This window comes from Mesoplodon mirus, assembly GCF_964341445.2.
Source record: "Mesoplodon mirus genome assembly, chromosome: 13".
Classification (NCBI taxonomy): Eukaryota; Metazoa; Chordata; class Mammalia; order Artiodactyla; family Ziphiidae; genus Mesoplodon; species Mesoplodon mirus.
This window is the reverse complement of record NC_138989.1, coordinates 3,301,219-3,317,342: the sequence shown is the minus strand read 5'-3', so window position 1 is coordinate 3,317,342 and position 16,124 is coordinate 3,301,219. Positions and strand designations below refer to the sequence as shown.

General features: G+C 48.4%; 1 protein-coding gene across 1 annotated transcript in view; it reads right to left on the bottom strand.

Moving 5' to 3' along the window:
- Positions 1-2,909: 2,909 nt before the first annotated feature.
- Positions 2,910-16,124, bottom strand: part of TMEM132D (transmembrane protein 132D) — a gene marked incomplete at both ends in the record, with an annotated part of 633,090 nt that continues 619,875 nt past the window's right edge. Inside the window, 4 exons of the mRNA XM_082640474.1 lie at positions 2,910-4,094; positions 8,135-8,326; positions 12,502-12,775; positions 15,315-15,520. Coding sequence (XP_082496600.1) covers positions 2,910-4,094; positions 8,135-8,326; positions 12,502-12,775; positions 15,315-15,520 — 1,857 coding nt within the window. The remainder of the gene's footprint in view (positions 4,095-8,134; positions 8,327-12,501; positions 12,776-15,314; positions 15,521-16,124) is intronic.

The following is a 16,124-nucleotide window of genomic DNA, read 5'->3' as shown; positions in this document are numbered from 1 at the left end:
CTTTCATATAACAATACACTTCTCCTGATGCTGTCTTGAGAACACACAGCTCCCTCTGTCTATTTTTGTTTTCTGCACTTGTGGGTTAGAGACATGGCTGGGGAGAAGTATTTCCCTATTAGAGGAGAAACGGTGACATAGACGGCAAATGAAAGTTTGCCCTCTGGGTTGGCGAGACTGGGTGTGGAGAGGCCTGCAGGGACGTCTGCCTGGAGACGACAGCAGCAAATTCACCATGTCCAATTAGGGCCAAGCTGGATTGGAAGCCCCATTTTTCCAGAGTGTCTGAATTTTCAAGAGAAGGCAGAGATCCAGATTTTTTAGGTGAAATGGCCAGAGTCTTAAATGTCGACTCAGTCTTTTTCTATTCTGTAACCTGTTTTATTATCCTTCATACAATTTATGACCATCTGAAAATTATTTCGTTTGCTGTTAATCCCCCCAGCCCCGGCTAGAGGTAAGGTCTTTGAGCGTCGGCCTGGGTCTGTTATGTTGACCGCGTACCTCCTGTATTTGCACTAGTTCCTAGCACATAGGAGGTGCTCAATAAATACCAGGTGAATAAGTGAATGATCCACCACTTGATACTGTTTGCACAAAGACAAGGATTTCACGCAACTTCTTTTTCTGGGGAATCGTCTCGGGACTGCATTTGATTATTAGAGGAATCTAAAACTCAACCTTTTTAAAAACACTCCAGCCCAGAGTCACCACGGGCACATATGTGCCTCAGGACATTGACCTCTGAATGTACGTGTGAGATCCAAAGACAGGACAGAGCCCTTTTTGCTCCAGCCCAAAGGGAGGCTGGACTACACGCTTGCCTGCGTGGTTCTCACTTACAGCCATCAGTCAGCAGGCTTTTAGCAGAGAATTGCACATGTGATTGATTTGCAAATCCTTTCAGGTCCTGAAGGAGAGATACTTAGTACACAATGTACTTTGTCATCATGTGTCAACATCGCCTCAATGCAGAGAGAGGCATTACGCTAGGTAAGACTGTAATTGGATTGTTGCTGGGATCCTTCAATCTGCTTTTTCATTTCCCCAAAGCTCAGCTTTGGAGAGCCATTTGCCATGGATGCCAGCCGCTGGGAGGGGGTCAGTGTGTAGAAAGACAAAGGACAGCCATAAAGCCGTGGAAGGCAAATTTTATATTTACAGTCGGTAAGTTTATAAATATATATTACATTCTTACTATCTACAATACATTCTGCACGCAGACGGATTTGAGAGGGGGCAGCGGCAGCGTTATGCGATGGAACATCACACGGGAAATAATGAAAGAAATGAGAGGGGGTTACTGAAAGCAAAGGATTGTCCTTGAAAAGGGGTGACAGTTTAATCACCCAGCCAGACAACGTAAGTCAAGTGGGGGACAGGAGCAGGTAGCTGATGGCTGCTGGAATCTCAGTCTTAGAGCAAACGGACAGCACCTTAGTTTGGGGGAGAGTGCTGAGGTCGAGAGGATGAACTGGTGGAATTTACACACTTGATCTCAGGAGAATTCAATCATATGCATAGAGACTGAGAGAGAGACAGAGAGAGAGAGACAGAGGAAGCAGAGAGATAGGTTCAGAGAGGCACACAGAGAAAGAGAAACTGACCTTAGAACCCAACACTCGAATAACCCAGCTCTCTGCCCCATGGGTGGTTACCTCAGGTCCCTCCATCCCTCCAAGGTGGAGAAGAAGCCTCCCATGCCCGCCCCCCGCCCCTGTGTGTGAATGGGCCAGGCTTCCTGCCCAACCCAACTCATCGCACACCCTGAGTCCCAACTCTCCCCGCCCTGTACCCTCCGTGTGGACACCCAGATTTATCTCATCAGCCTTGAGCAGCAGACTGGATGGGACTGTCCACAGGCGCATCACAGAACAGCCATCGCTTTCCAGAAAAGCAAGGGGAAGGAGCACCCCTGGGTGTTGAATTCCTTGTGAGCGCTGCTGACCCTCCAAGACCAGCCTCTTCAAAGAAGGACACGTGTGAAGTTCGCCCAGTGGGGCTTCAGCGTAGAATGTCACCTGGTGGTTGACACAGATGCCACAGTGGAAGAGAGGGAATGGTGACACTGCCCTCCACTGCCAAGTGACCAATGACTTTTGGAAAGGTGGCGATGTGGGGCATGGGGGGGGTACAAACGTGAACATAGTGAATTTGCTAAAAAAAAAAAAATTCTGGTTCTTCGAACCCAGTTGAAAGTCTATACCCAGGCTCCCTAGTTTACTAGTAAAGGGATGCTCTGAATGGCTCAGAGCGTTTTTGTTTGTTTGGGTGGTTGTTCTTGGCATCTAGTTACAAAGGTATTGGTGGCCTATTTGCCCTCTTTTTCCTTTTCAATCCTTGTCAGCGATTGCCTTGCTTTGCCCCAGCCTTTGGGAGATAATAACTCGAAACCCTTGCTTCCCAAGAGCTGACTCTAGATGGCGCTAGACTCCACCTCTGCTCATGCTCACAGCCAGATGTGCTGCCCGAGGTCCAATGACACGCTTCCTCCCGTCCATCCCCTTGAGCCCAACCTGAGTCTCATTTTTCTCCTGTGGTCCACAACATTGAATATGGCAGCTGTGTGGCTTTGATGAAAGAAAGTGAGACGGCAAGAGAGGGACTGTTCTCTCCTGGAGGCTCTCTGAAGTTCGGGGATTCAGAACTCATCTTTCTTCCAATGTAAAAATCTTTCCATGTGTGATAGACCCCTTCACATTGACAGAAACATTGGACCCTGGAATGTGGACATCAATTCCAACTCGGGGCCGCCCCAGGGGAGCCAGGGTCATTTTCTGTGGCTCTGTGGATAGCGTCACCCTGATCTTGTCCTGTCTTTTTATTTCCCCACCGGGCACACCGTTGCCCCACATCCCCAAGTTAAAGGCCGAAAGGTGAGTGAGAACCAATGTCTGTGAAGGCCCGGCTTACACATCTTCATGTAATCCTTCCATGTAGCCACGTGACTCTTGGCATCCCCCAGGGTCCAGATCCTGGCAGACCCAGTTCATGGCATCCTCACTGCTGGTCGCTATGGAGTTCACGGTGGGGCATCTATCATCCGTAGAGACGGTGGTGAAAGTGGTGAATTTCACTCTTTTCCTTTTTGAGGTAGGGGACGTTGGGGGCTCACTTTTCTCATCTTTCCCATCCATGAGTGTGGGTCCTGAAGATGTGAACAGCTGTCCATTGATGCTGTTTTGGGAGTTTGTGCTGAGGAGATACTTACTCTCTTCGAAATCCATGCCCCTGTCGATGGCAGTGATCTGCTCATCTTGGGAGGAAGACAAGTTGATGTGATTCTCCAACAATTCGGCCCGGTGGCTCAACCCAACCCAGTCATGGTAGTGACTCATACCTTCTTGTTCTTCGAAGGGAACCTGTTTGTGCCTGTACTTTAATGCAAAGGTCACACAGTTTATTAGGAAGACCAAAATGGCCAGGCAGAAGACACCCAACAGGGCATACATCCCGATTTCCAAGTCGCTCAGCCCTTTGGAGGCCTGTGTGAGGTCACTCTCATCCATTTCCCCATAGCTTCTGGGCAGGTCCACCTGGGCTGGGAAGCTGGTGAGGTCAATGGAGATGGTCTGCAGATGGCTGTCATCATCCAAAAGGCTTTCCTGGCCGTGGGTCTTCTGGAAGGTGGACCTTTCCGTTGTGGAGCCCCTTCCTTCCCTGAGGCCCACGGAAGGGCTGCCGTAGTACCGTCCCTCTTGACTCCCCCATTCGTGTGAGGGTTTTTTGGGTCTTCTGTCACTGACGTTATTATCCAGGCGACCTCCTGCCCCCATGTGTCTGCTGTCACTGGTGTTGGGATTGGCATCACTTTGGCCAAATTTCACTTTGATGTTGGCTGTCCCCACAGCCAGCACACTCTTCCGCTTGGATTTCTGGCATGATTCACAAATAACCATTTCGACCTTCACCAGGGCACCCTGTCCTTCGGCTTCAGCAGTGATTATAGGCCACTTGAATTTGGGGTCTTGGTGGACAGAGACCACCTTCTCATCTAGTGATGTGGCCATCAGGGAGAAGTCTTTCGCATCGTAAATATCCAAGGGGGTGACAGAGCCATCACTGAATTGGACCCAGCAACTGATGGCTGCTTCCTGTTGAAGAAAAAAAGTACGTTCATCAAAATGGGCCCCAAAGCTCACTGAACACAAAGTCTTAGTAAAAATAGACACTCTGTCACAAAGATAATACTACAAGAACAAAGGGAAACCTTTTATCCAATGTAGAAATAAGAGGCAAGAAATACTAAGGGTATGAAAGAAAATGAATTCTTGTAAAGATGTAGAAGCCAAAGAAAACTACAACAGCAAAATGACAATGATGAAACAGGACCAGGAATAACACTCCCCAATAAGATTTGCTTTCTTTCCTGAGGTGCTGAAAGAAAGATGGCTTCTTTCTGCGGTGCAAGATCTACTTCTGCATAGTAATCAACTGCATTATCAAAGGAGATTTACCGGTTAGTGCGGTCATTTACAAATGTTACACATTTAAACGAAAAATATTTATTACATTATTTTTAAGTTGCTTTAATACCAAGTCTCCGTGCATTACTCACAACACAGGTTAAACCCCCTGACCTAGACAAGGGTGCCCCAGAGGGGCTGCAGGCTTTGGTTGTGTTGGTCCTGCTACATCAGCATCTAAGAATGGGTTTGTATTGGCTTATGGACAGTCTTGGCTTGGAGGTGAAGAGTAAAACCAACCAGCCAGAGAGAGGGTTAGGTCTAGGGTTAGGGGTGGGGTTGGGAAGGGTTAGGAAGCTTTCTGTTGGGAGAATCTTTGTCTCCCCTTCCACTCTCCAACCCAACCAGTTGGGGGAAATTGGGAGACCCAAATAGCCAGGGTCAAGACTTGTGTCCATCTCAATCCCTTGTCTTTTTACTTTGTTGCTTTAGACCAGCTTTCCTTGGGACTAGTCTGTCCAGGGAGATTGTAATAGACAAGATAACCTCTAAGCCTTCAGTTTCAGTGAAGATGTCATTGGCCTTGACAGCAAACTGGGAGGCCCATTGCTCCCTCCTCCCTCCTCCTAGCTCCCGGAGAAGCTGCTCTACCCCAAACCCAGAAGGATGCACAGCCCTAAGAGGCTTGTGTGCCTGTCCACCTGGCCACAGCTGATTGGACCCATGGGACGGCTGCTGTCAGAGCCATTCATCTCTGCAGCTCTGAGCCAGCCTGCATCTCTCCCTCCAATTTGAAATAAGCAAGATGGGAGGGGCTTCCCTGGTGGTGCAGTGGTTGAGAGTCCGCCTGCCGATGCAGGGGACACCGGTTCGAGCCCTGGTCCGGGAGGATCCCACATGCCGCGGAGCAGCTAGGCCCATGAGCCACAGCTACTGAGCCTGCGCATCCGGAGCCTGTGCTCCGCAACGGGAGAGGCCGCGATAATGAGAGGCCCACGCACCGCGATGAAGAGTGGCCCCTGCTCGCCGCAACTAGAGAAAGCCCACGCACAGAAACGAAGACCCAACAAAGCAAAAATAAATAAATAAATTAACACTAAGATGGGAGTGAAGCACTTAGTGGTGGGAAGATGAGTCGGAGCTCATACAAGACTGGAGAATGAAGCCCCACTTGGGAGCGACCCACGATGGAGGAGGTGTAAGCAAATGTCTGGGCACAGCATTTATTTAATGAGATAATGGACATGAGAGAGACTGTTGTTGACCCCCCAGTTTCCCCAAGTTCTTATAGCTGGGGTCTAAGAGGGTCCCACTATCCTTGTAATAAATCCTGTGTTATTTAAACTCGCTTGAGGGGATTTCTCTTTCTTGCAACCAAAGAGCCACTGACCACGATAGAAGTTAAGTTTTCCTGGTGGTATCTGGTCTTTGAACTGAGAAGGGAGCTTCTCACATATGACTGGTGGTCTCTGCTTCTCCTTCAGCACAGCCAGTAAATACTGACCTTGTTAGCCATCGGCTTGGGCTGGCTGCTAAGTGGAAAATGCCTCCATGACACATGGCAGAAGCCACTGGATGTGACCTTGGTTTACCTTGGCCTTCTGATTGGCTGTGAAATTGCAGCAGGAAATTCTAATGCACATTGGATTTCTTGAAACTGAAATGCCGGAGCCAAGTTGCAGGCAGGGACTAAGCTCCATCCAAAGCAAGCAAGCACGGAGCAAACCTCAGGGTCCCGTGCCTAGCTCTGCATGTCAGAAATGGATTAGCTCTGTGGCCTTATTCTAACTGTGTCTTATCGCTTCCTTAACTCCTAACTGGCAGTCACCTGATTTGATCGCCCCAGGAAGACAGGAAGAAGCCTCAGGTTATTTCTCCTTTGCTATCTGTAACTTGCATCCTGGCTGGCATCATGCCCTGAGAAAAGGGAGGTTTGTCTTTGGCAAGAATTCGTATCTGTTATTGAGATCATCCACTTTCAAGTGCTTTCTGATCCAAACCCCTGCCCACAAAGACCCCAGTGAAAGGGCAAGGAATTAGCTAACACCTGGCAGGGGAGCCTTCAGTGATGGGTACGGGCTGGGAAAACGATAAGGCTCTGTGTGTCCAGGGGCAGGTCCAGCTTAGCCCACCTTCCTGCCCAAACATAGTCACAGCCTCAGCTGGTGCAAGAGGGGGCCCAGATGGTAATGTACCTGCCGAGGGGAGAGCTTCCAGGAAGTGCTCCTGACCAATAAGGAAAGCTGCCTGAAAACCCCCTATGTGGGCTGGAGGCCTTCTAGCATCCCCACAGGAGGACAGTCCTGTCTCATGGGGCGCACAGAATCAGTAGCCTGAGACCACCGTCCTTGGGCATTAAACAAGGCTCACCAAAGGCTCCATCCAGTTTCTTTCTAAGAAATAAAGTTTCTCCATCTCAGATGAGGGTGGAGATCACATGACATTTCCAATTGCCCTTCCAACAATCTTCTTTGTTTGGAAACCATCGTATCAACACACAAACATGCATCACACGATACGCACCACAACATGTACACATACACAACGCACGCTACACACAACACACATACATAACACAAACATACACATACGCACAGTACACACTCTATTAGAGCACACTGGCTTCCAGTAAAGAAAAAGAAGGCCGTGTCTGAGGTCACCACCGGCTCGTTACTTCTGCTTTGAGCTAAATGACAAATGTGGAAGCATCTCCTCCAATCTCCTTCCGACCCCCAGACCCGTTACCCCATTTTTTTGAGCAGGGACTTAGCGGAAGGCTGTGGACCCCTCCTTGGAGTCTGTTCCCGCCCTCGCTTTCACCCCACTGCTCGGGGAGGTCAGCGGGGTCCAGAGTCAGGACCGTCCGGGGGTGGAGAAGCAGCACGGGGGGGCGCGATGGGGCGCGAGGAGCCTGCAGTCCAGCCTCTCCGGCTGCTGCTGCCTGTGATCCTTCACTCCTGGCGGCCGTGCTGTGTGGCGTCTCTGCCGGGGGGTCTAGGAAGCCTGAGGCTGAGCAGCTGCCCCTGCACGACGCCCTTCCAGACTGCGGAGTACCCGATGTGCGAGCCCACACTTTTGTGGGACCCCTCCTCCCCAATCAGTGATTCCACCACATGGGCAGCCTGATCTAACACGTGACCTCACCCCACTGTGCGACCTCACCTGACGTGTGACCTGCTCAGGGCGGAAGCCTACCCAGCGAACGACCCCACTGACGTGTGACCCAACCCCACCATGTGACCCCAAGAGACGTGGGATTCCCCCGCTGGTGTGGACCCCACATGCTGTGTAACCACACCTGGTGTGTGACCGCACCTGATGTGTGACCTCACCTGGGTGTGACCTCACCTGTGTGTGACCTCACCTGGTGTGTGACCTCACCTGATGTGTGACCTCACCTGGGTGTGACCTCACCTGTGTGTGACCTCACTTGATGTGTGACCTCACCTGATGGGTGACCTCACTTGGTGTGGGCCCCACCTGTTGTGTAACTGCACCTGGTGTGTGACCTTACCTGATGAGTGACCTTACCTGGTATGTGGCCCCCCCCATGTGTAATGCGCCCTGGATGTATGACCCCACCTGATGTGTGACCTTACCTGGTGTGTGACCCACCCCCCCATGTGTAACCCCCGCTGGATATATCACCCCACCTGGTGTGATCCACCTGGTGTGTGACCCCCCTGACATGTGACCCCTTCCCACAGTGCCCCATCCCCACCCCACACCTGTCTGGGCCTTTGCAGAAGTTCTTGAGCCACCGCGGTGGCGAAGATGGCTCTGTTGCTCCCAGGGCTGAGCTGCAGGGAGAGGGACAGCCCTGCCACCAGCTGGACCCCGAGGTCTGTGATCATCACCTTCTCGTCCAGCACGGTGATGGTCTTCTCGGCCAAGATGGCATCTGACAGAGGCGACAGGATCTGAAAGACAGAACCAACATAGGAAGGAAAAGCTCTCTGTGGTGCCAGAAATCCTCCCGATGGTGTAAACGATGCTCCGTGCAGGGGGTGGATAGGGACAGACAGAGCCAGAGGACCCGGAAAGAGCAAAAACGGATCTTTCCCACACATGCCTTCTTCTAAAAGGTACAGCTTGCTTGTGAAAATATAGCACATTTTTTAAGTAACAGCAAGATGGTGTCAAGGAGTGGATGGGGTAGGACCTGGCATGCCACCCATCGAATAAACTCCACTGCCTGCCATGCACTGCCCGCAGACCTTGAGCGGAGAATTAACATTTTCATTCATTTCAGCACTAACTTTACGATTCTTCTACAGCATGGATCATTTCTACTATTACTTAGTGCATATTTTGTTTAAAATTATTTTATGTAAATAATTTGTTTAAAAAAGCTTCATAGCGTCATAGAAAAATGGTTTCAATATGCTAGCTAAATATTTCTTTATTTCTCTCTTCTACACATGATCACCAATGACCAGTTACACTCAAAGAAGAGACGGTCGGTCCATGTACCACCTAAAGCATCCTGTGTGTCACCGGGAGCTCGCACTCCACACTTTGGGGAACACTGAGCAGTGACATTTTGGAATATCAGCTTCCGTCATCTGATAAACTCAGCTGCAAGTCCTACCCTTGACGCCGATGTCCCAAAGTCTCATTTGTCTCTGGACATCTGTGATGTCCTGGAGAATGAAGCTTCCGTTCAATTTAGACCCTGAAGAGGAAATCCTGCTTTGGAAGGTTGTCTGTGGAAGCACCTTTGCTCTCCCCGCCCCTCATCCAAGTTACAAAGTGCTGACTTAGACTCCCCTCTGTGAATCCTTAACCTTCTGGGTGAAACAGGTTTCATTCTCCCTTCCCCAGCTTTTTTGATGTATTTCTCTTTTCAAGTTGTTGCTGATATTTATGAAGATATATCTCAAGATAGTTTTCCCTGGATTCATTAAATTCCTTTATCAAAGCCCCATATTTCTATTCAAATACCTTCTTCAGTTTCTAAATCTGGTTAGGACAATTTGAATGGCACTGGGTATGAAACATGAGTCCCCAGAAGAAAGTGGCCAAATGAATTTATAACTCAGGAGGACTCCATGGGCATAAATAAGAGGGAAAAACGAAGAGTCTCAGGAACAGATGCCCCACTAGGACAATTTTCATGTTTCATGCATGGGAAGCTGGCCCATTCACACTCATTGATTTTCACAGAAATACCTGATTTCTGAACAGTGTTTTATTGCGTCTTTGTATTTAAATGATCATTTTGAGTGGTTAGTGTCAAGTTGTCGTCTTGGTTCCAGTTTCCAGATATCAGCATCACTTTAGCCCATGGACCAACTTTAATTTAGATCTTTCAAGCAAAACTCAACTGTGAAGATTACAAGTGCTTGTCTATGGGGCAGATATGTTTTGTTTGACATCATAATACTTCAAAATGGGATGAATGGCCATCCTTAAAAAAACAGATGATTTCGTATGAAAGATAGATTTCTAGCTATTCTGGAAAAGTTGCAGCATCTCTCCACACTGAGCTCCCATTTCCTCTTGGCACCTTTTGGAGATGAGTAGCAGCCTCCCTTTGCCACACTCCTCACCACTCCCTATTGTCCTTCCAACACTTAGGGTCCAAATCAGTCATCCTCTTTCACCTGATGCCCTGGCTGCTTTCCCCACAGAGAGTACCTTCGCAGCTTTTAGAGAGCATTGGAGCATGTGACTCCTGAGTCCCAGTTCAAAGTAATTTACTTTCCCCCTTGAATAAAATGATCTATTTTATTTTTATTTTTTTCCAGTGGCTAAAGTATTTTATTAAATTAAGCATGTCATTTGCAAATGGTTTCGTATGAAAATTTAAAAGCAAAGTTATAAAACATTTTTAATAAAACAGTACAGAGTTAACAACAAAATTACATTTTCTTGATTGTACAAATAAAAACATTTTTTTTCTGATAGACTGTCTGAAAATTTTATAATGTATTCTCCAACTGACAGCTGCAATATTCTATTTTAATAAGACGTCTCAGGGTTAGTTTAATCATTTGATAATAATGGGTTCAAAAATGATCTCTCTTAAATATCAGCCCATTTTCCAGAATGTTTTAAATCTTCTACAATCCAATATAGTTTCACTTTTAACTGCTTTAGAAACTTCACTGTTTGGCTAATAGGATGATCACCTCTTCTATAAATGGGACAGTCACTGAGGAATAATATTTGCTCTCAGACAGGAGGTAAGTGACTCCCAAGTGACCTCCCAGAACCGTGTCTTGTGAAAGTGTTTGTTTCAAAGCTCCCATGTTGCATACTGGTTCACCCCATCCATTCCTAGCAGTAGGTGCTTACAAGACCAGTGGAATCATAATAACTCTGTTGCTTCCTTCAGTACATTTCTGAAATGCTCCAGGTTTCATCATGTGGCAGCTGGGACCTGGTGGAGACAGCTGAGCATCATGGCAGGATGGGAAGCTTTTTGGTGACCATGGTCAGTGAGGTGGAGTGACCAAGTGAGAAGCTGCTGGCCACACCCATGATTCTGATGAGCTTAGCCCACCCCAAGAACTTTTTAAAAAATATTTTTCAATGACAAAAATTTTATTTTATATTGGGATATGGTTGATTTACAAGGTTGTGTTAGTTTCAGGTGTACAACAATGTGATTCAGCTATACATGTACATGTATCTGTTCTTTTTCAGATTCTTTGCCCATATAGGTTATTACAGAGTATTGAGCAGAGTTCCCTGTGCTATACAGTAGCTCCTTGTTGGTAGTGTGTATATGCTAATTTCAATCTCCTAATTTATCCCTCCCCAGACCTTTCCTCTCTAGCAGCCATAAGTTTGTTTTCTATGTCTGTGAGGCTGTTTCTGTTTTGTAACAGTTCATTTGTATCATTTTTTAAGATTCTACATATAAGATTTATCATATGATATTTGTCTTTCTCTGTCTGGCTTACTTCACTTAGTATGATCATCTCTAGGTCCATCCATGTTGCTGCAAAGTATTTCATTCTTTTTTATGGCTGAGTAGTATTCCATTGTGTCTATATACCACATCTTCTTCATCCATTCATCCATCGATGGACATTCAGGTTGATTCCATGTCTCAGCTATTGTAAATGGTGCTGCAGTGAACATTGGGGTGCATGTTTCTTTTTGAATTCGAGTTTTTGTCTTTTCCAGATATACGCCCAAGAGTCGGATTGCTGGATCATATAGTAGCTTTATTTTTAGAGATTTTGTCCCAAGATAGTAACATCCACCATGTCTTAGAGACAAACAATGTCTTGGAGTTTCAAACATGACCCATCCTGAGAAGCCAGTCCATCATTATACCTCTTCTGTTGTTTATTTGACAGCTTCTTTCAGTCTATTCACTCTGAAAATGGATACTGTCAAATAGAGCTACCATATGATCCAGAGATACCACGCCTGGGCATACATCTAAACAAAACTCTAATTCGATACATGCACCCCAATGTTCAGAGCAGCACTATTTACAATGGCCAAGACATGGAAGCAACCTGAATGTCCATCTACAGATGAATGTATAAAGAGGATGTGGTACAGATATACAATGGAAGATTACTCAGCCATAAAAAAAAGAATGAAATAATGCTATTTGCAACAACAGAAATGGACCTAGATATTATCACACTAAGTAAAGTAAGCCAGACAGAGAAAGATAAATATCATATGATACCACTTATATGTGGAATCTAAGAAAATGATAAAGTGCACTTATTTACAAAACAGAAATAGACCCACGGACATAGAAAACAAACTTACGGTTACCAAAAGGGAAAGGGGGGGAATAAATTAGGAGTTTGGGACTAACATATACACGCCACTATATATAAAATCGATAAGCGACAAGGACCTACTGTATAGCACAGGGAACTATATTCAATACCTTGTAATAACCTATAATGGAAAAGAATATGCAAATGAATAGATTTATACATATGTACAGCTGCATCACTTTTCTGTACACCTGAAACTAACACAACATTGTACATCGACTCTACTTCAATAAAAAAATAAAAAAGATATTGCTCTAAGTGACAACAAACAGCCAAGTTCTTGTCTGGGTAGAGACGTGACAGGAATACAGAGAGTCCTTGCATTGGGGGTTTCTTACCTGAATGGTGGTCATCCCGAGCTCCTGGCCAATCAGGACTTGTCCCCCATGCAGCCTGGCAATCCGGGGATCCTCCACCTGCATGAAGTCATTTACCAGCTCTGTGATGTCCACCTGCCAATCTGAGCCCAACAGGTGGGCCAGTTGCCCCCCGGGCTCAGCCACTTCGGCCACAAACTGAGTCAAGACCCGCACCATGGCGTGCTGGTACTGGAGAGTGCAGCCCCGGCCTTTCTTCTCATCTTCGTCCTCTTCCTCGCTGTCCCGAGCTGGCCTGTCAAGGGGTCAGTTCGATTGAACAGATGCTGATTTGTTGGGTCAACGGTTGGGGGCTGGGGGTGAAGCATGGCAGGGGCTGCAGAGGTGAGTGGGCATGAGCCTTGCCTTCGGGGAGTTCACAGCCTGGTGGGGGGGGGCTCAGACAAATGTGCAGGGGTGATGCTCAGAATATCTGAGCACTGCTGTGGCCTGAGCACTGACCAGTCAGAATGGGCTGGTGTGGTCGGCAGAGTTCTAAGATGTCCCCCATGAGCCCCATCTCCTGGTATTCACTTTGTGAAATTCCCTTCCCTTTGGGTGTGGGCTGGACCTAGTAAAAGTTTCTTCCAATGAAAGATTACAGTGGGACTTCCCTGGTGGTCCAGTGGTTAAGACTCCGTGCTTCCGATGCAGGGGGCACGGGTTCAATCCCTAGTCGGGGAACTAAGATCTCACATGCCACGCAGTGTGGCCAAAAAAAAAAAAAAATTTACAGCAAAAGTTATAGGATGTCACCTGCAAGATTAGGTTTTAAGAAACTATGACTTCTGTCTTGTTCAGCCCTCTTTCCTTGGTTCTTCTCTCTTGCCTGCCCTGATGAAGTCAGCTGCCATGCTCTGTGCGGCCCTATGGAGACATCTTACAGCTGGAAACAGCATCCTCTGGCCAACAGCCAATGAGGAGCTAAGACCTCCCAACAACCACATGAGCTTGGATGTAGGTCCTATCCCACCAGAGCCTTGTGATGAGACTACAGCTCCAGCTGACAACTGGACTGTAGCTTGCGAGAGATCCAGCTAAGCCTTGCCTGGATTCCTGATCCAGAGGAACTGTGAGATAATAGGTTTTTCTTTTAAGCCACCTGGTTTTGGGGTAAGCCACTAAATTATGTAGCAATAGATAATTAATACAGTAAGGCTCTGGATGGCCAGTATAGCCCTACAAACCAGTACACAAGGGAAGCGAGTGTTTAACTCAAGGTAAGGTATTTTGTGATAATCAATGTAGAAAGGACCAGGCAGGAGGCAGATGTTAGCTGCTCCCTCAGCGTCTGATGCCTTATGGGCTGTCAGTCCTCCCAGCACCCTCACGGTCTCCATCAGAAGAGCTGCTCACTCCTGGAAGTGGTTCTCTTGCCGTATCTGAGCTGGACAGTTGTGACAGCATTTGGACTGTTCACGAGCACACTGGGCCAGTCCTTGGGTGAGTCTTTCCCTGCAGCCACTTGCCCTCAGTAGCGTCAGTAATCATGCTGAACGCCATTCTCCCAACTCAACCTCAGAAACCCCTGTGGTTAAGGAAAGGGTCATTGCTGAAACCATCTTCCAACGGCACACAGGACCCAAGCCTTCATTCCTGAAGCCCTGCCCTCTCCCAGGTGCCATAAGAACTCCAAGGGGTGGACTTCCAAGGGAAGGAACATAAAAGCTGCCCCTCACCTAAGCACCAGTTCACTCCTCCCTGCTGAGTACCCGGACTCCAGGAATATTTCCTTGTCTACTTCTTCACATGCTCACTTTTGACTTTCTACAAGTCCCTTGTATATGATTCCTTAAGCATGGGTTTCTCCAAGGTGACCAAGTCTCTGAACAAAACTCTCTTTGTACCTGATGCCTGTTTATTTGCCTGATGTGGGGGGTGCAGACTTATCAGTCCATCTAATGCCATCAGAGTGATGCACCAGGCACACAGGTGACAAGCTTCGGACTTCATCTCCCCAAGGGAAAGTGATCTCAGTGTTTCTGGGCTGGAGGGACAAAGAGACTGCCCAGGTCAGGCAGCATCTGCTCAGACAGCTCTCTAGTGGACCTCTGTTGCTTGGGGCCTCCAAGAATCAATTCTTCCCTCCTCCTGGTATTGATCTCTTGGTTCAGGCAGGGTTGACCTCTTTCCCTAGCTCCTCTGGCCCCAGCCACGGGAATGTGGCTGCAGCCTAGCTGGCCAATCAGTGTATTCTCTCTCCTCCCCCTCTCCTCCTCCTCTCCCTCCCCCTCCCCTCCTCCCCTCCCTCCTCCGCCCTCCTCTCCCTCGCCCTCCCCTCCCCTCCCCCTCCCCTCCTCCTCTCCCTCCCCCTCCCTCCCCCTCCCTCTCCCCCCTCCTCCTCCCCTCCTCCTCTCCCTCCCCTCCCTTCCTCCTCCCTCTCCCCTCCCCCTCCTACTCATCCTCCTCATCCTCCTTGTCCTCCTTGTCCTCCTCCTCCTCCTTCTCCTCCTCGGCTACAGTGATTGGATCAGGAATGGACATATAACCCAAGTGAGGATAACACTTAACTCCAGGGTTCTTGCATGAGTTATTGGGCAAAAGAGGATGTACTCTCTGCACAGTCACAGAGAAGTTAGAGTGAAGGTCTGGAACCTCATGAGAAAAGCCTGATGGATGATGAAGCCAACACAAAGCAAGCAGGAGCCAAGAGGTGGAGAGAGAACCAGTCCTTAGGGTACCAATGAACCCCTGGAACCAGACATGCCCGAAATCAGCTACCCTGTAAACTTCCGTCTTCAGCCTAAGCGCACTTGACTTGGGTTTCTGCTGTGGCGCCTGACCTGCACACCCACCTCTTGTTGGAGACAATGGGGACTCTCCAGCCCTTGATCTGGTTGAGCTCGGTGTCCGAGACCTCGATCTGCAGGGGCAGACGAGGCACCCACACCATCATCTCCAGAGGACTGGTCAGGTGCTGGTACGTGAAGTTCACCACCACGTTCACCTTGCCCTTCATCTCCTTCCCGTTGACAAAGACGTAGTCACATCTGTCAGAAACCTGGGCAGAGGGGAGAGAAGGGTGGGGGACGTATGAGCTTTTAGCACCTCCCAAAGGAAGAGCAAGAGAAAGCGGAGGAGGAAAGCAGTGTCGTGACTCCTTTGGGGTCACAATCACGAGGAGTTGGTCCTAACGTGGACACTGGATTTTGCTTTCCGAGACAGCAGAGGCTGTGAGGACAGATGCCACGGGGCCCCATCCACCTCTCCCGGGAGCTCTTTGACTGGTTGGGCACACTCACCCCTACCTGCTGCAGGTGCTTTGCTGACAATTTGTGCTGCACCTCCTCTGACAGACTGCCCTTAGGTGCTGGAGCCGAACCTGCAGAATTACCTGGGTGTTCTGTTCCGCTCAGCCCACGTTTTTGCCTGATGATGACCTCCCGGTTTGCCTCAAGGAGGGATGAGCCGTGTGTAGAGTTCGTGACCTGGAGCTCCTCTGGGGATCAGCCGAGGCTTGATCCCATCTGAAACCATCCCGGATCAGCTTCTCCCCTTTCTGCATCCGGCCTCCCTCACCCCCACACGGATGTCTCCAGAGAACATCCTCAGTAAGTCATGTGCAGACAAGCTCCCATCTTAGCTGCGTGGGCAGATTCCCAGAT